This window comes from Chelon labrosus (genome assembly GCF_963514085.1).
Source record: "Chelon labrosus genome assembly, chromosome: 10".
In the NCBI taxonomy this organism is placed as follows: Eukaryota; Metazoa; Chordata; class Actinopteri; order Mugiliformes; family Mugilidae; genus Chelon; species Chelon labrosus.
In genome coordinates this window covers 20,399,113-20,418,775 of record NC_140360.1, presented here as the reverse complement: position 1 = coordinate 20,418,775, position 19,663 = coordinate 20,399,113, and the positions used below count along the sequence as shown (strand labels likewise).

General features: G+C 42.5%; 1 protein-coding gene across 1 annotated transcript; it reads right to left on the bottom strand.

The window, feature by feature from the left end:
* Nucleotides 1-1,718: 1,718 nt before the first annotated feature.
* Nucleotides 1,719-19,348, bottom strand: cacna1fa (calcium channel, voltage-dependent, L type, alpha 1F subunit a). The gene is given in 44 exon segments (XM_084554107.1): nt 1,719-2,651; nt 3,025-3,357; nt 3,437-3,549; nt 4,189-4,577; nt 4,735-4,899; nt 5,003-5,349; nt 5,568-5,692; nt 5,874-5,975; nt 6,086-6,188; nt 6,271-6,367; nt 6,478-6,605; nt 7,787-7,946; nt 8,128-8,219; nt 8,341-8,406; nt 8,493-8,624; nt 8,757-8,777; nt 10,170-10,253; nt 10,356-10,466; nt 10,556-11,027; nt 11,440-11,586; nt 11,684-11,736; nt 11,824-12,154; nt 12,354-12,460; nt 12,566-12,625; nt 12,725-12,854; nt 12,954-13,050; nt 13,146-13,203; nt 13,298-13,361; nt 13,448-13,520; nt 13,644-13,764; nt 13,897-14,104; nt 14,192-14,417; nt 14,542-14,702; nt 15,420-15,446; nt 15,540-15,603; nt 15,696-15,764; nt 15,856-15,998; nt 16,114-16,217; nt 16,311-16,597; nt 16,600-16,755; nt 16,836-16,981; nt 17,067-17,206; nt 18,690-18,795; nt 18,979-19,348. Coding segments are annotated over 44 exon segments (6,579 nt in total). The 5' UTR covers nt 19,233-19,348; the 3' UTR covers nt 1,719-2,444.
* Between the last annotated feature and the right edge of the window lie 315 nt (nt 19,349-19,663).

The window sequence follows — 19,663 nt, the reverse complement described above, 5'->3', positions numbered from 1 at the left end:
GGGGAGGACAACGACCGGGAGGAAGAGCCGGGCTGCGTCACGACCCGGGCGAAGACGCGTGTGGCGTCGTGACGTCAGAGCCATCGCTGGACGTGGAGTAGCTACATAGACCCATAGACATATATACATAGACGCCTCATTGAGCACTGGACCGTACGTCAACGTCGCCGCCATATTGGAGGAGGCAGCTCTGAACCAATACGAGTCAATGGAGTGAACTTATAAGCGTCTTCTACAAAGTACTATAAATTAATGCCTCTCATTTACACATTCACACACGAACGTATATATTCAAGAAACCGATACGTTGTTTTTGGTTCTGTAACATGTTACAGACGTTGTTTTTGGTTCCTATCGGTTCCCTGGATATATACGTTCGTGTGTGAATGTGTAAATGCTTATAGTACTTTGTAGAAGACGCTTAATAAAGTTCACTCCATTGACTCGGACAGAGCTACCTCCTCCAATATGGCGGCGACGCTGACGTACTGTCCAGCACTCAATGATGCGTCTATGTATTTATATATCTATGGTGGAGGAGAGACGAGCAGAGGCGTCTGTCCAATCACAGCTCTGCTTTATTCTAAGAGAGCAGAGATTGCCTGTGGGGGAGTAATGATGGAGAGAGGAGCGCATGGAGACTGTTCACGCTTTAGTAGACTGATGGAGGGATGGGAAGATGAATTAAAAAAAAAAAAAAGGGTTGACGAATTGCTTCTAGTCATTAACAAGCAGCACGATCGCCTGACGTCAACAAAACGCATGTGTCTCTCTAAAGATGTATGTTCCTTTTAAATAGACTGTGTTAGACAAAATCTGTTCCTGGACATAAAGAAGTTGGGGGAAGTTCACAGAGAGTTCAGGAGCATGTCTATAGAATAATAATGTACAATGTAGTGTAGAGTGACTCGGCCTCTTGTCTCCTTCTTGGAGAAACAAAACAGCTACACGGAATGCTCCCGCTGCTCTATGACGCACGATGACTTTACAAAAATGCAAAGATAAATGTAAAGCCAAGATATTTTAAAATGACGCAAGCTGCATGCATGAAACCCTAATAGGTCTAACTTGAGTTTTGGGGATATAAACATGTTCTCTCATCTGCGGCAGAGTTACCAAACACTGGAAAAGAAATTGTCTCAGTGCTCAAGAGCACTTGGTAAGAACCAGGGAGAGAGATGGTGACTGTGTTTCCCTCATTTATCTTCATCAACTCCTTGTAAAATTCAGAATACAATTTAAAATGCTTCTCCTTGTGTTCATCAAAGCAGCATCTTATCTTATCTGAAATAAGCACTTTGACATCAGGGTGCAGGCTTACTTGTGGTTCCTAGTGATCAGACTCCTCTTCTGTGGAATCAGTTTGGGTCCAGGATGCAGACACCCTCTTTAGGGCCGGCTCAGTCGACCCTGAACCGAGCTTTTGTCATATACTTTAGGCCCAGACTGAACACCTCTCCTCTCCTCTTACATCCCACATGTCACTGACTTTATGTCTCACATAATATGTATTAGCTGCGTGTTTGCTGCAGGAAAAATAAAACTGGACCTTCCAAAATAAAAGTCTTCACTTGAACCACAAATGTTCACAACACAGCACAGCACAGCAGATCTTAACAACGGACAGCTTATTGTTCTGCTTCCTTTCTTTAAAAGGGGGAAGTGAAACCCAGATGTTGCCATCTGCCGCTCCATTAACGGTTGATTACGTAATTCACCTTTCATATTTCACTATGGTTCTCCACATCCGTTCTTTTTTTTTTTTGAACAGAAAAGCCCCTTTCAGTCCAGTATTTGGAACGATACGCTCTTACTGCAAAAGAATTGTAACTAACAAATAAAAAATACATTTGAGAAAACACAACATTTTATTTTTGTACATTGGATAGCCACAAAACTGCCATATTATTACAATAAGTTTGCACCTTAGAATATAATATGTTTAATGGGTTATGTCTCTAAAATAGCTGGATCTCAGGGCCTGTGTAAAAGTAAAGAGGATTTATTGATCTACATGTATTGGTTCAATATAGTCTTATTTTACAGTTAATTGCAACTGAACACATAAATGTATAAAGTGACAACAATTCAAGTAAGTACAAAATGAGAGTACAATGCAAAAGAAAAAAAGCTCCTTCATTATAATAATGCTAAGAGCCAGTTTGCTGTCATATTCAGCAGACTCCTATGTAAAGTCAACATGTTCATCAGTTCAGAGGAAAACCTTGTTGAGTCCTGCCACATGCCGACATGTGCTCTTAAAGTCAGTGTGTGTGTTTTGGCATTTACAAACAGAAACATATCGTACCCAGCGAAACAAAAAATCCTGCTTTTTTTCCTCACAGCAGATATAAACACACACCTCCCTGTTCTTTTTTTTTTTTTATATATATATATATATATATTACAACGTTTACTCATTTTCTTCTTCTCACACACGGTTCTCAGTAAGAAATCACACAGTTCATCTCGTCTGCCAGTTCCTCCTCGAAGCGAGAAATCGACTGACTGGCTCCACGTGCTATCAGGTCAGCAGCGGCGTTCTCCATTTCATCCAGGCTCATGTGACAGGCTTCGGCTATCTCCCGCTTGGCAAAGCTCACAAACTTTGGGTCCCTGGCGTACATCCCGAGACCCTCAGAGATCAAGATCTGTTGTTTGCGAGAAGAAAAAGGAGAGGAACAATGATTTGGGGCAGGAGATTGCAAGTCTTACTGATTGTCATTATGTCCAATGCACAGAGAACTTTATCAGCTGAAAGAGTCACTTAGTCAAATTGAAAAGCCCTCTTAAGTTCTCTGAGTTATTAAATAACTTAAAGAACATCTATAGACGTGCCAGATTGTATCTACAGATATCAGCCATAGAAGAATATTTGAGTCAATATTTGAAAATATATTTTTCCTATTAATAATTTCTATATTTATCAGAAGTCCACAAAACGTGACTGACAGAGGATGCTATGTGATTCAAAACGCTGTACATCTCTCATTCACAAAAATCACCTGCTCCCTGAATACTCACCGACTCAACCAGACTGTCTGCACTGCCCTTGTCTATGAAGCCCTGGCTGGTTGGTGGTGGCATCCTCACGCTGGTGAAGGTCTTGGTCTGACCGGGGTACCAGCCTGGACGTCTTCCCGCTGGAAGGCTGGCAGAGCCGTCGCTCCACAGCGGCTGACTGGTACCAGCGGCTTCGTCCACCAGGATCATAGGAGTGTAGATGAGCTTGCCCCTGCGCCCTGAGGGGGCAATTATTCCTGGAACAGGAGTGGTGCCAGCTGCTGTTGTGTTCACCCAGGAGGCGGAGGACATCGAGGACACGCTGCTGGGCCGGGAGTCCAGGCTGTGCTGGGCCTGAGAGAGGAGAGAAGAAGATGAGCGAAGAGAAACACGGTGGGAGCGCTAACGCTTTCTGTGTGTGTCCTCGCTTTACCTGTAGACGGGATCTGGATGGAGATGTGTTCCCATGATAGTTTCCTGGGATGGGGAGGTTGTCCACACTGCTCTGTGGCCTCAGACACTGGAAGTTAAAGGCAGGTTTATGACCTGGAACAATAAGAAGGTTGACGTTAGAAAACAGGCCTTGGGTGCATGACTGTGAATTTTGCGTAGTTGGATTAACACACTATGAGGTCTGAGTACAAGAATACTACAAGCTGTGGGCTCCAAGTGACCCCCTGTGTGTGTGTGTGTGGGATTGTGCAAATATGTACTAACTGAATGTGTACAGTCAAAATGTTAAGTTGCTCTTTAAGTATCTTATATGTTCGGATACACACACCAGAACTATCACAAACCAAATGATACACAACTTTTCGACCTGTTGCTAATCTAAACCAGAGCATTTCTGATGAAAGTCTACAACTTCAATAAAAACACTGACTCTAATACATATTGATTAATCGTCTGGTCCATAAACACACATTTGGTCTACATCACAGATCTAATCAAAGTCCAAAAAAAAAAAAAAACTAGATGTAAAATGTAAGACAAGAAAAAGCAGCAAAGTCTCACATTTTTCCATAAAAACTAACTTTAAAAATGAACTGAATACCAAAATTAATTATCTTTTGGTTAATTAATCGATCCATCACAAAAACATTGCAGATAATCCACTAGTTCTAATCTTTTTTCTTTAAGGATCAAAAGGAAGAGGAAAAAAAACACATGATGTAAGTCTCTGACCTTTCGGTATGCTGGGAAGTAGCCGCCTCCTGAAGTGTGATCCGCTGCTCTGACTTCCGTTGTAGCCGTTCCCGTTGTAACCACTGACGATGCTGCCATTTTCGTTGCAGTCGTTCATCGTGCTTCCATTCCCGTTGTTGCTGATGATGCTGCCGTTCTCGGTGTAGCCGGCGTATCCATTCCCATTATATCCATTGGCTGTGTAAGGAGTGGGACTTGTAGCAACGCTGCCTCCATTCATGTTGGTGTCACTGTAACCGTTGCCAACGAAGCCGTTGGCATTATGAGCATTGTAAGGTATTTCCCCGATGCTGCTCGGCCTTTCCAAACTCTGGACATTGTAGCCTGTCTCAGTTGGGATGGGAGACACGGCTTCTGGATACACATATCTACAAAGATTGAAGAGACAGGGAACAAAATATAAGATGTTGTTGACTGGTCTTTAGAGATTTAGATTTTCCTAATTTCAGCTCTTTATGCTAATCCACGAGGTTGAATTATTTGACTAATTAATAATTTATTACACAAATACAACAAATTTCCTACCTGTCTATTGATGCTAGACTTGCAACATCTCCTTCGCTGCCATATACCGACGCAGCTACTTCACTTGTAGCTGCAACAACAGGTTCCTCAGCTACGACCTCTATCTCTGGGGGAGGAGGAGGAGGAAGAGGAGAAGGAGGGGGCAGTTCACTGATGGAGTCCACCCTGATTGTTGGAGAGAGTACAGGAAAGTCAGAAGACACGTCATTACAACATCGCTTTCAAAGATTATAGTACCACCGGTTGAGTTTACTTATAAGGCGGTAACCTGATGGGCAGGGGTTCGGACTTCACTGGCTGCTCTGTTACAACGCTGACACCTGCCAGCTCCGATCCCGGCCACTGGTGATCCTGCAAACCCGTCACCTGCTCGGTGACCACCCCACCGTTGGCGACCTTGGGCTGGGGTTCGACAAACACGGCCGTCTGCTCTACCAGCATGTCTAGAGTTGGCATTGGCGTGCTGGCTCGAGTGTTGGTCGCTGAAGTTCCTGCCTCACTGTCGAATATGTCGTCGCCTGTCGTCTCTCCATCGGCGGCCTCCTCTTCTTCCAGGTCGCAGGCCATCGCCAGACGCATCTCTGGAGCCAGGTCCTGTAGCGTCCGCAGCCCTTGCTAAGAACACACAAATATATACACTGACATATAGTGTGTTTAGTAATTACTGCCTAGTACATATCCAGTGTGCTAGGAAGTTAAACCTTTCCCTCTATAAAAATATGATGACAAATGGTTTATTTACAGGGAGCTTAACTATGCAGAGACTCTCTATGCTCCCCTTTCTGTTTTGGTCTCACTACTAGTTTGGAAGCTAATCATGCTTCATAGTTTACCTGCAGAGAAGCAGCCTTGTCCTTCCTTTTGGATTTCCTCTCTCTTTCTTTTCTCTTGCGGAACTTCTTAAAATAGTCTTGAATCAAGAAGCTGGCGTAAAACTTCCCACAAGTCACCTCATCGCCTGAGAAAATGAAAAACTGAGTGGTCAAACGGTGTTCCCGGATGATGAGATTTATATCAGAACTCTTTGTTTCTGGCACCCAATACACGTTGATAAGCAGAAGATTCATTTAATATTTGGACTGTTTGGGGTTTCTTTACTTTTCATCATTAGCAGAAGATTGTGCAGTTTTGTGATTCACCTCTAGGGGGAGGAATGACCTCATCAATGAGTTTTGGCTTGGTGTGCTTCCAGAGCTTCTTAATAATCACCTTCAGCTCTTCATTCTGCTGATCGATGGGGCCTGAGAGGGACAGATTATTAGATGAAAACAGCTCCCTAAGACCACTAAGTGAGGCGGCCTCAGACAAGTACATAGAGGTTGTATGTGTGTGCATACGTAGAAGGCCCAACCTTCAGTCTTGATCTTGAGTGAGGTTCGCACGAGAGCAAACAGAGTAGCGTTGAAGGTGACTGTCCCATCAGGGTGCAGTGGGACATTCATAGCAACCAGTCTCTGAGAGGAAAAGATGAGGCAGAGGGAGTCAGAGCTATCAGTCTACTTGTATGTTTGCAGGACTTAACGTGTGTTTTCTTACCTTGCAAGCTACGCGATGAGGGCATAGTTTTCCAAAACCAAGAGGTGGCTGAATCCTGCGCAGCATGGTGACCACATCAATGTGTTTTATACGGCCGCTGGAAGAGGCAGACAAACACAGGAGTGAGGAGCGACAGCTGCAGGGAGACGGAAAGAGGGAAGGAAACCACGACATAAGCAGGAGAGAATGAAGAAAAGTGGGTCTTACGTGGCCTCCGGATCGTAGTCGGACCAAACTCTCTTGAACTCATCCAGGTGGTGAGTACCGAGCACGGTCCAGTCTCGCGTCAGATATTCAAAGTTGTCCATGATGACGGCAATGAACAAGTTGATGATCTGAGAGAGGAGGACAGAGAAGAAGCCGCTGTTTGTGACAAAAAGGTTTCATTTAATAATAAATTAAATTAAAAAGTGAGAATTTGGAGAAAACAAATCAAAGGAAGTTATTTCTTTTAGGTGCTTGAAGACAAATTCATAAAAGTGAATAACAGTTGTTACATTAGAATGTGTACAGAGAAGAAACCAACAACATTTTGCATTACTAAGCAGCAATTTGCTTCTAGACACATTACTTAATGAGGTTTCATGAAGAGTAATCAAATGCATGTCAGTCCATTCAATTCTGTGAACACAGCAAAAGTCAGCAGGGCAGAGCGGTCCTGTTCTATTTCAGCTGCTGGGGGTGGTCTCAGTGAGCCTCTGCTAAAGGTCGAAGACCACACACAGAATGATGGATGTCAGCTGTCCGCAAGAGAGGAAACCATAGAAGGAATTTAGGACACCCACGAGGATGCAGTCTGAACATGAACCTGGACGCTGTTGTTGTAAATCAGTCTTCACAGAGCAGAATATGGCAAACTAACGATCAGATTACATGGACCTTTAAATTAAAATATGTGGATTGCATTAGATGTGTAATATTTCCTGTACAGGAAGAGAAATACTGAAGATAGGAAACTGTACATGTCTGAGTCTTTTCCATGCTGTTTACTTTTGAGCGATCTAGTTTATATTTCCAGTGAATAACATATCATTATATGGCGCTGTTAATGATTTCAAGCAGATAATCTGTAATCTGAGTATGAGCTTCCACTTTATGTTTCCATTCTTCATAATAGATCATGTTCTCTAGGGTTACTGACACATTTCCTGCCTTAAAATAGCACAGAGGTCATAGAAATGTTACCAAAATGTTTGCACGCTTTTAAATCTGGATTTTGTGATTTGAGTCTGCCGCCTGGATTATGAAAATCCACGGCTGGGAGTTCTCTGGAGAGATGGGAATTGGAGAAGACAGGCTAAGCTTTTAAACTGCTACTACGCTGCCGTGGTAATACCATCTCCCTACTTTCATCTGACTTTGTTTCCACTGGAGCTGTAAAACACAAGTTTGTAGTAATTATACCCACACTTAATTTGAAGTGAAGAAGCTGTATGTCAAAAGAATGTCTTACTGCAAATGATCTGAGAGTGAAGTTACAAAAAATAAATAAAAATCAGCTTTAATCCTCACTCACCAGGTAAGCACAGAGCATGAAGAAGCTGATGAAGTAGATGTAGGACAAGTTGCTACCACAACTGAACTCTTCCCCAGGCTCAGTGTCGGCCTCTGGGTCACAGCGTCTGCCGGGGAGAGCTGCCAGCATGATCTCCTGCCACTGCTCTCCTGTGGCACACCTGCAGGAAAAACGGAGACAGAGAAGTATTTTCATTTATCGTTTACTCGTACATCGACATCCAGATCTTGTTTGGAAGGTCTGGATGTCCTGCAGCGTAATAAAAGCTTGTGATGAAAACATCATCATAGTTGTACGTGTAAACTAGCTGCACGCTTCTCTTTCTGGCTAAAATATCTCACCTGAAAAGTACCAGAACGGCCATGAAGAAAGTTTGGAAGTTGCAGTTTCTGTTGATGTGCGTGTCGTCATCAACAGCCACCTTCCCAAACGACTAAACGGAAATCAGACAGTATTGAACTTGATGAGAGACATTAATTAATCAGCCACTTGGTTAATTATAGTTAATGAAATGATTAATTCTGATTAAAACCCTCCACTTTTACAAGACTCACCTGCATACCAATCACAGCGTAGATGAAAAAGATCATAGCGATGAGGAGGCCGACATAAGGCAAGGCCTGAGTAGATAAAGGTCAAGTTTATTAGAAAATTGTCATTAGAGCATGCAATACAGTATAGCTGTTATTATTGTTTTTGCTCTGACCTGGAGGGACTTGACAAAAGTCCAGAGAAGAGTTCGAATGCCCTCTCCTTTGCTGAGCAGTTTAACCAACCTCAGCACTCGGAATAAACGGAAGAACGTGATGGACACTTTACCGCTCTCTTTCCCACTACCCTGGAGAGAAAACATATTCAGACAAACGGGTCAACAAAGAACTTTGTTACACATCAAACACAGAGAACAGACTGTGTGACATTAGATAAGGGGAGAATAACTCTGTTCTTAGTGGCGGTGTTGAGTTCTCACCTCACCGTGGCCGCCTCCTCCCTGGATCAATATTTCAATCAGTCAGTGGCGCCATGCAGGAGGAAAGACATTAAAAAGACGTCATGCACCAGTGGTTTACATTTTATTGTTTTTTGAATAATTCACAATATTCCCAGAGTGAATAACAATGAAACAGACATTCATTTTGGAAATCTCTTAGGCTGCATTCACTGGGGTAAAGCGCACACTTTAAAAAACAGCACCCGTGATGGTATGGAGCACATTAATGCACATGGCAAGGAAAACGTCTGTGAAGGCTCCTTTATTATGGAACGATACGAGGAGGTTTTGAAGGTTTTGCTGCCGTCCAAGCATCTGTTGAGAGATCCTGGGCACTATGCTGGCCTGTCTGCAGTCCAGACACACATTACAAACTGTTGGTGCATTAAGGAAGAGAACATAACATACAGCTAGCCCAAATGCCCAAATGCTGAGTGTTGTTAAAAGAAGATGCGTGGTAAAAGTGACCCTGTCCTAGCTTTTTTTTTTAAATGTGTTCCTGGCATCGAATTCAAAATGAAAATAAATAAAATAAAAAGTTCTCATTTTCAACATTTTCAGCTATTTTCAATTAAATATAGGGTTTAAATGACTTCCAGTTCATATCACTGCATCCCAGCTGGGTGGTGCCCCTCTTCTAAACTCGTCCCATCACTGCTACGAGGAACAGAAATGTCTTAACTTTCCATATATTCATTTTACCTGACAGTGGAACATGTCTATAAAATACAAACCATATATAAATTCATTGCTAAAACCTCCAAAAAGTACATTTATGGAGCTTACAGTCATGACGGCAGTAATTATTTTGATAATGGCTCCTAAATTATCTTCTGGGAGTTTTCAATTAGATTGAGAGGGGTGGGAGATACATTCAGTGCTGTCAATAAAGGATAGGATAATTTTTTACTCTTATAATTATGCTTTGAACGATGTTTTGGGGCGTGCATCTTAAGTGGATCACTGGATTAAGCATCCATGCGTAGACATAAATGTCAGAAACATTGTCTATGTAAGCATAGCCACGGTAACTGCCTGCAACATTAGCTCTGTGGGCCAATCACCACTTCATGACCATAGATTGTAACTTAAGTGACAGTTACTTAAATTAAATTATTCATGATTGCCACTTTAAGATTGCAGTTGCTTAACGGGCTGTAGCTGTTCACTTGACAGCATAAAATCACAGCTTTTATACTGTAAGTCAGTAATAGTGCTACATTTTGGAGTGTGACTGCAGGCTCTTATGATGTCTTTAATAAAGCATGTACCAGTGGCAATGGCACATTTGATTGATTGGATTTAAAAGAAATTCAGATTCATATTTTTTAACGCAGTGGAGGAAACACTTAATTTGCTGGTTTGTGCAAATAAAAGTTTTAAAAAACTTACACTAAACTCAGAGACTGCAATGTCCAACACGCTGCCGACGACGATCAGTGCATCGAATGAGTTCCAAGGATCGATGAAATAGTGCTGCACAGATGAAATGAGCAAACCGTTAGTCATCAAGATAACAGACAACAGCGGAAGCTGTGTTTGAACGCTATTCTGAAAGGTAAAAGAGTGAATCCTCACGTGAACTCGTAGAGCCAGCAACTTGATAATCATCTCTATGGTGAAAACCACGGTGAAGATCATGTTGAGGATGTCCATGATGGAGGTGAATAGCTTTGACTGCTCGTAATGCTGAAACACAACATCGTACGTTACATCCCTCCTCAGATGCGAGTTCAATATTTCTGTACTTTTTCATGTAGGTTTGTGTGAAACAGTACCTGTACAGCCAGAGTGAGGGTGTTCCCCAGAATCAGCACAAACATGATGTACTCAAACTGGCTGGAGTTGATAATTCTCCAGAATTTGAGCTGCGATGGGTTTTTGGGAATGTAAATCTTAATAGGCTGAGCTTTCAGTGCGTAATACACACACTGACGCTGCAAGGGGCAAAAGGAGGAGGGCAAACATTTAAAACAACTATGCTGCATATCCATGATATGAATGATAATACAACTGAAGCCTAACCTAAAAGTGTGAATCAAGTTTACCTGATTTTTGTTGAGTTCACAGTTTTTGAACTCGGCCTCTCCTTGCTCTCGAAACGTGATGATGACGAAACCCACAAATATGTTCATCATGAAGAAGGCGATGATGATTATGTAAATGATGAAAAAGATGGAGATTTCTACTCGGTAGTTGTAAATAGGGCCTCGGTTTATGGCGTTGGCATCCACGGCCCGGTACAGAAGCCTTTATAGGGAAACAAACACAAATTCCTCGTTAGACATTGATTTAAAGCATGTAAAGCTTAAAGTACAGAGCTGCCAAAATTATAAATATTCTGTAGAGTCTGTATCTATTATGTAATCTGTTATATGAAGCTCTTATTCTTATAAGTGAACGGTTTATCATTTTGAGACAATCCTACACTATCAACATAGCAAATGTGTATTAATCCGCAGATAAAAATAGTCCCCCAACCACCGCACTATTCACTTCTGTTTAATTAATGTTTTTAGGAAACTACAGAACCATATGCTGTAGAGATCTGAGCCCCTTGAATGGCAGACACTGACAGACTTTTTCTTTTCATGGGATTTGATGACAAAATCAAATAATAACTGCCTCCTCTTATCTATTACAGTGTCAAAAGCATACTCACTGTGGCCAGCCTTCAAACGTTGACACGGTGAATAAAGCCAACATGCCCATCAGCACGTTGTCGAAGTTGAAGTCACTGTTTTGCCAGACGCGCTCTCTAACCATGGGGTGGTTCATATCTCCGTCTTTGTAGACCACAAATGTTCCCCTGAAATTAAAATTAAAAAAAAATACTTTCATGAAACAAACAGCACGGTTAATACACCGTCAAAGGCTTTATGTAGTAGGCACGAAGAAAAACTTACTTGCACTCATCTGGAGTGTGTTTGGCTTCATCAGTGCAGCTGTAAAATCGGCCCTGTGATATCAAACACATAAAGGTCGTAACACTAAAAACAACAAAAAAGGATGTAGAAGTCATAAGGATGAAAATGTGATCGTGCACCTTAAAAAGCTGCACTCCAATGCAAGCAAACATGAACTGGAGGAGCGTCGTGACAATCAAGATGTTGCCGATGGTGCGGATCGCCACAAACACGCACTGCACCACATTCTGTGGACAACAAAACCAACAATAAGTATTTGAATAACAAATTACACTATGTACACAATGAATGTACAGCAAGTTAAAAGCAAATGAATAAAGAACGGAAGAAGGATAGAAACAAGATAGAGCCCAGCTGTTTACCTTTAGTCCTTTGGCTCTGTTAATGGCTCGAAGGGGCCTGAGCACTCGAAGCACTCGGAGAATCTTCACCACGGAGATCGCACTTGAGCTGAAATCAACCAGGCAGACAATTTAAAAAACACAATTCTGAGCTAACGAACTATATAAAACTTATAGTAAGGCTGAGTTTAAAATATAAAGTGGAAAAGTTCTATAATCTCTACACTTCACTGCCTCCACAGATTGCAGCAGAAATACTGATGACTACTGACTGAGCTTCGAGCAGTGTTACACGTGTGTCTACTCACTGTAGGAAGAAAGACGTGAGTGACACACCGACCACCAGCAGGTCCAGAAGGTTGAAGGCGTTCCTGCAGAAGGAGCCAGAGTGCAGAAAAGCTCCGTAGACTGTCATCTAGACAAGAACGAGAAAGTGAAGTTAGAAACTAGTTTCTGCTCCTTGAGCTTCTGATCTAGGACATCATTTCATGTAATCCGCTCCAGCCACTGTAGCTGTTACCTTCAGTACGATCTCGACAGTGAAAACTGAAGTGAAAACATAATCGGCATATCCGAGCACCTGAGGATGACAGAAATAAGATCAGTTTCGTTAAAGTGTTGGCGAGCATGAGTAGAACATGACAGCTTGTTTACAAGAGGAGATGCAGGTGACGCTTACAATATTCCTGAACGAGTGGGATTTAATTGGATCCTCAGCAGCCAGTGATATACTGCTGAGGATGATGAAGATGAGGATGAAGTTGGTAAAGTAGGGGTGATGGATGAGGTTGTGGCAGGCGACTCGCAAACTGAAGGATGAATGAAAGAATGGGAAGGGAATGTGTGTTACAGCAAATCACTGGTATAGTTCCTCGGGTTAATGTGGGACATGCGTCATCTTAAATTACCAGTTTTTCTTTCCAAGAATGAAGAAGGAACTTCCATCTGGGATCGGTACGATCTTTTCTTTGGGCCCCGAGAACTCCGGCTTTAACGGAGCAACTCCTAAAATAAAAAGCCAACAAGAAAGACAGGTTTAATCAGTTCTAATCAGCGAGGCTAATGCTTCTCCTGCCGGGAGGGACGTCCATCACACTCACCCTCCAGTCCCTCGATGGCTCTGAGCTCCTCGTTCTCCTGCCAATCATCCTCTTCGTTCTACACTCGGGGCAAAAGCTCAACTGCTTATTTTCAAATTCATTTTTTTTTAAACATTCATTATGGTGCAAGTGATCATTTAAAAATTCTTTACCCCTGCGTCTTCATCCTCTTTCTCTTCGTCCTCATCCCACTCTTCTTCCTCTTCCTTTTTCTCTCTGAATAAACAACACTATGACTTAGCTTAAAATAAAATTTTTGCGCGTATTTCAGTTAGCCATCGACGTAAATGCAGCAAACTTACTCGACTTCTTTCTTCCCACCGCCTCCAGCCAAGTTGTCCACAGCGATAGCCAAGAAGACGTTAAGCAGGATGTCTGACCACAACATCAAGGATTCAAATTTGAATGGATTTTTTTTAAATTAAGGCTGGATTGGGATCAGAAATAAGCTGCAAACCAAAAACATTAATGCACCGATCACTTGATTTAAAAGGATACAGTTACCACAGACAAAGAGGATGACGAAGTAAATGCACACCACCATGTTAGGGAAGATTGGCCCTCCATATGCCATAATGCCGTCGTACATCACAGCGTTCCAGTCCTCTCCGGTTAGGATCTACAACAGAGGATCATCCAATGAGAGACAGAATCAGACAGACCGAAGGGGAGAGTTATAATCAATACCATAATATAGACAATCTACAGCACGGTTAATACAAGTGGGGAGAGATAGAGAGATGTAAATCACCTGGAAACATGTGAGCAGAGCCTGAGGGAATGAGTCAAAGGTACTTCTCTTCATCTGAGTTTCGTCAAAGTTGAATTTGCCTCCAAAGAGCTGCATGCCCAGCAAGGCGAAGATGATGAGGAAGAGGAAGAGCAGCAGCAGAAGGGAGCAGATAGCTTTCATGGAGTTGAGCAGTGAATTGACCAGATCCGAAAGGGCAGCCCAGTGCCTACAAATAATAAGAGAGCATAAATAGACAGCACAGAATGAGTTGTTCTCCTGTAGTGTCTTCTTCTAGAGCTCTGCTTCTAATTACCGAGTCATTTTAAATATCCTGAGCAGCCGGATGCAGCGCAGCACAGAGATGCCGATCGGCGGGATGAACTCCATCTCTACAAGAAGCGTCTCGAGAATGCCACCGCACACCACGAAACAATCGAAGCGGTTGAAGAGCGCCATGAAATAGATCTGCAGACCAAAGGCGTACATCTTCATCAACATCTCCAGAGTGAACAGCAGCAGCAGGACCTTATTGGCTCGCTCTGAGGGACAGAGAAGACGTGGAGTGTTTTAATTTTCCTGAAGTGATGCTTCTTCAATCAAAGACAAGATAGTTGGAGTGTGGGAACCAAAAGAATTGGATAAATAAAGGGGGTTAATTATTACCTTGCATTTCTGTGAGCCACTTTGGCTGTCCGTAATGCTCAGAGGCACTGGCTACAGTGTTGAGAAACACCAACAGGAGCACCAACCAGTAGAAGTTGGTGGTCTTCACTGCAACACGACAGTTCTTCCTGAAAGTGTGGTTCAGCTGACACAACTGGTCACTGAGGAAAGAGCAGAAATAGTTCCTTAATTGTAGACTTGAATCTCGAGGAAACAGTTTTGACAGTGGATAAAAATCCCAGTCGAATATAAACCGATCAGCCACAACATTAAAACCGCTGACAGGAGAAGTAAACAACATTGACCATCTTGTGACAATGTTCTGCTGGGAAACTTTTGGACCTGGTGTTCGTGTGGATGTTACTCAGACATGTACCACCCACCTAGACCAGACCAGGCACCCCCACCCCATAGCAATGACACTCCTTGATGGCAGCAGCCATCCCCAGCAGGATGCAGCCTGACACAGGCACACAAACAAAAAAGGCTTAGGGACAACTAAAAAAAAAACATGAAAAACAGCACAAGGTGTTGACCTGGCCTCCAAATACACTAGATCCCAATTTGATCAAGTATCTGTGGGATGCATTGGAACATAGGACCCTGCCCTCAACCCGTAGGACCCAAAGGCCCCCACAAAGGTCAGACACCACAGGACACCCTCAGAATTGTTTCTGAGGGACAAAGGGAGACCTACACAATATTAGGAAGGTGGTCATAATGTTATGCCTGATCGGTGTAATTACTCTCAGAGTTATCAAGATTCATTTTATTTTTAGTACAACAAAAATAACCTGAGCATGCGTCCTTTTTTAACCTTAGAGATGAAGCTTCAGACTAAATGTTTTCTATACAGTGTGTTGTATTGAAAAGCTTACCAGAAGCTATTGGCCATCATCTTTGCCCTAAGAAAGAAAGAAAATAATGGAGAGAGACATTAATATGATGACATGATTTCCTCCTGCATGCTAACATTGCTGACCCTTCTGTTGCCTTACATGAGAGAAGCACAGCAGCCATTGTCATCGTCGAGGTATGCGATATCATCATCAGAGTCGGACTCTATTCAACGTATAAGTATATGTATAAGTGCCGGGGTTAGGGAGCATCAAATGAAATAAATCTAGGATAAGAGGCAGTGACATCTGTCGTACCTCCACCATCCTCACTGCGTTTGTACCAGCCGAACTTCTTCATCATCTTTTTCTTTGCGATTGCAGCACCTTCACAGACACACAGAGGCACATTGTGTATCAACATAAGGCTATAAGCTGTTCATGTTTGGATGGCTGTGTGAATATGTATTCGACTAACGTTTGTTTCCCTCTTCATCCACATCTTCGGCCTCTATGAGCCAGTCCATGTAGCCTATCATGTCCTCCTCCATCTGCTTGCTCTCCTGCGCCTTCTGCAGCTCACCACGCGCCACAGCCTTCTCTCTTTCCTTGGAGAACTCTCTGTGCACACAAATACATGGAGACTTCATGAAGGACACACACGACGAATCCTGTTTGGAAAAGCCTTCTAGTTTTTAATAACACCATAAATCCAGAGAATGCAGCGACTACCCACCCGCTCAACACACCCAATACAAGATTGATGATGAAAAATGACCCAAAGATGACCAGAGATACAAAGTAGATCCATGGAATCTCGAAGCCAATGGCATCATTCATCTGTAGAGAGACATTGAGAACAGATAAGGTGCCACCCAGTGAACAAAAAACAAAAAAAGAAATTAAAGTGAAATCTGTTTAAGATTCATTTACCCAGTAGAGCACATCAGTCCAACCCTCCATAGTGATGCACTGGAAGACTGTCAGCATGGCAAAGAAAATGTTGTCAAAGTTGGTGATCCCACCGTTGGGGCCCTCCCACTTGCCCCTGCACTCAGTCCCATTGCTGAGACAAAAGCGCCCGTTCCCGGCAAACGCGCAAGGCGACGGATCGTCCTCCACCATGAGACCTGGCGCAGAAAAGAGCCGGAGAGCGACAGGCACAGATTGAGTGCAAGCATCCATTAAAGAGGAACAGTGCACAAGATCAGTTGCGAGCGGAGACCTGTGCTAACGAAGAAACACGTCTTGTGCATCCTGCCGATGAAGAGCTCCAAGCCGATGATGGCGTAGATGATGATGACGAACATGACCAGCATACCGATGTGGAGAAGAGGGACCATGGCCTTCATGATGGAGTTCAACACAATTTGTAAACCTGACAAGGCAAACACGCACGGTTCAACGTGGGATGAAGCGACACGCAAAAACACAAACTGTAACGAATAATAAACGCACTTGGCACTCCTGATACGAGTCGAAGCGGCCGTAACACCCTGAAGGCTCTGAGAGCTTTGACATCCAGGCCTCCAGGTTTTCCCGCAGCATGATGAGCCTCTCCTGGCTTGTGATCTGTCATGGCCTCTGCTATCACACTGAACAACCTGCAGCACAGTCAGTCAGAAAACAGCTGTAGCACTCAAATTCTTCTCAGATGGGGAATTGTGACTAGGTGAAGCACTCAAATACCCGACGATGACGATGACAAAATCAAGCAAGTTCCATCCGCTGCGTATGTAGGCGCTGGGGTGCATGACTAAGCCGTAGGCAAGGATTTTAGTGAAGGTCTCAATGGTGAAGATGACGAGAAAGACATACTCAACTTGTTCCTGGAAAAAAAAAATAAAATAAAACATGCCAGTGGGTGCGTATTAAAGGAAAAAATATTAAAAATACTTTGGAAAATGTCATGTTATTTTTACGGTGTAGTGTTGACATTTAAAAGTGATTCATCACACGTCACAGTAAGTCAAGCGTGCAATCATTAAGAGCTGACAGCACTGGCCTTCTAACCTCTTGACCTACTGCCTGCTTAAGTTTGCCACCAGATCTCATTTCAGTAACCTTCAGCTTAATGCTTCTAATCACCGTCACTAGGACTTTACCTCAGATTGGCACAATAATCCTGGAAAGATGTGGTTTAAAGTGAAATGGCTGGCATTAAGAAAATGAGGAACATTCAGCAAAACCCGATCCAAAAAAAAAGATCAAGAGAACAGATTTACAGTCCCCCTGAGGGAGAATGTCTTAAACTAACAGCTTAGGTCTTCTGTGAAATCCAATAAAGAGATCTACTGACATCTACCCTGCTGTGCGTTTGTGTGTGTTAACTTTTTAACCACACACACTTTGGATCAGACTGAAATATCGAATCACGTTTAATTTCTGCAAACTGTGCACAGATAGTTTCAAACCACGCATCGACCAACAGGACAATGTCACTCCTGCGCATTTTAGAACTATTTTCAGCTGTCATTCAGTCATGTTGACTCTGATATTCTGAATATAGCTTGATTTTAGTTCGACCACCGTGTAATTTTTAATTTACCAACAAAAAGTGATCGGGCTAAGAGACAGAACAAGAGAAAAGGAAGAGAGCAGAGGCAGATGGTTGGCGTTTAAGTAAGTCATGATCCCTGACAGGGTCACCTAGCTGAGGTCACATCTCAACTTTTTCCCCCTAATGCCATTACCACCCACCAGAGCACCTCCACCTACCGACGGACTATTTGTTCCTGTAATATCTTAGAACTTGCGAATGTCAGGCGAATGTCCTCAAATGACTCAAAGGATCAACATTAAGAACGATGTTACTAGTGAGACTAAGAAACAAAGAACCTAGAACACAGACAAAGAACAACACTGAGATCTCCTCAAGAGATGTAAATGATCAAAATATTTACTGTTCTTGTGAAGAATAGGTTGTAAAAGAACACCTTGCAGGTAGCACATTGTTGATGTAAACATTTAACCAAGTGAAGCAGTGTTACTGCTGTTTTAGTCACATCAACTAGATTTGAGCTTGTTTTTTTTAAATTCACCTTTACTGCTTGACGTTTAATTTAGTACAGGAGCTAATTTATTTTTGTATTTTAAATGAGTAATTGTGTCTTTGTGATTTTATGTTTTTTGCAATTTTGATTAAATGGGTTTATAAACAGAAAACACATTACAGAACCACATTTTGTTCTGTAATGTCAAGTTGGGAAAACGGTGTATTATCTTGGTAATTTTCAAAAAAAAAAAAAAAGGAAAAAAAGTGAAGTAGCATGCTAGATTAAGCAATGGTTTGTCTTTCCACTGGAAACTCACCAGTTTGTGATTGGTTACGTTGGAATCATCATCTGGGTACGGCTTGGTGACGCCCATGGCCACACAGTTGGCAAAAATGGCAAGTAGAATGAAAATATCAAAGGGCCTGAAGACTGCAGTTAAGGCTGCAACAGACACTGTGAATGCATCGCACAACAGCATAAAAGACACCTACATTCCACCATATTATGTTCACACATCATGCATTAGTATCAGATGCACGGCAGCTTGTATAAACACATCACATGTGCCAACGCAAACACTGCAGCCGTCTCAGAAACAAGGATATTTCCACTCCACTAGGGCCAGTGCTGCCATGCGGATGGGGTTGCTTAGAGTGAGGCAGCAAAGAGCTCGGGGGGCCCTGAGGGCAGACTTGTTCGCCTGCATCGCCTTCTTGGCCCCCCCACCTCTTTTTCTGGCGGAGCCAGTGGACCCCAGGGTGTCTGACTTGCCCGCATCGCCCCCAGGGGGGGCATCTGTCCGAAGATAAAAGATGAAACAATAAGGATGATATTCTCCATTTCCAAGCATTATGAACATTAAATTTAAAATATAGGCATTATAAAAATGATGGGTTAAATCTTTTTGATTAAAAACAGTTTTCACTTTGAAGTGTTACTTGCTAATACAGAAGTATTAACTCAAAATGAAATTTGCAATTACTACTGTTTTACTGTAGTACTTTTTTTTTTTTTTACTACTGGCTGCAGGTACAAGAATACATTTCACTGTTAATTGTACTATGTATAACGGTGCATGTGACAAATAAAAACCTATCCAACTATCTATCCATCTATCTATCTATCTATCTATCTATCTATCTATCTATCTATCTATCTATCTAAGCTTATACACCTTTGTGCCCAGCTCCAGTTAGAATACAACTTGTTCACATCAGTATAATATTGTATTTCTTCTACACATTTTATTATCTAACACATTTAGGGGAGGATTTGACACGTGGATGCAGT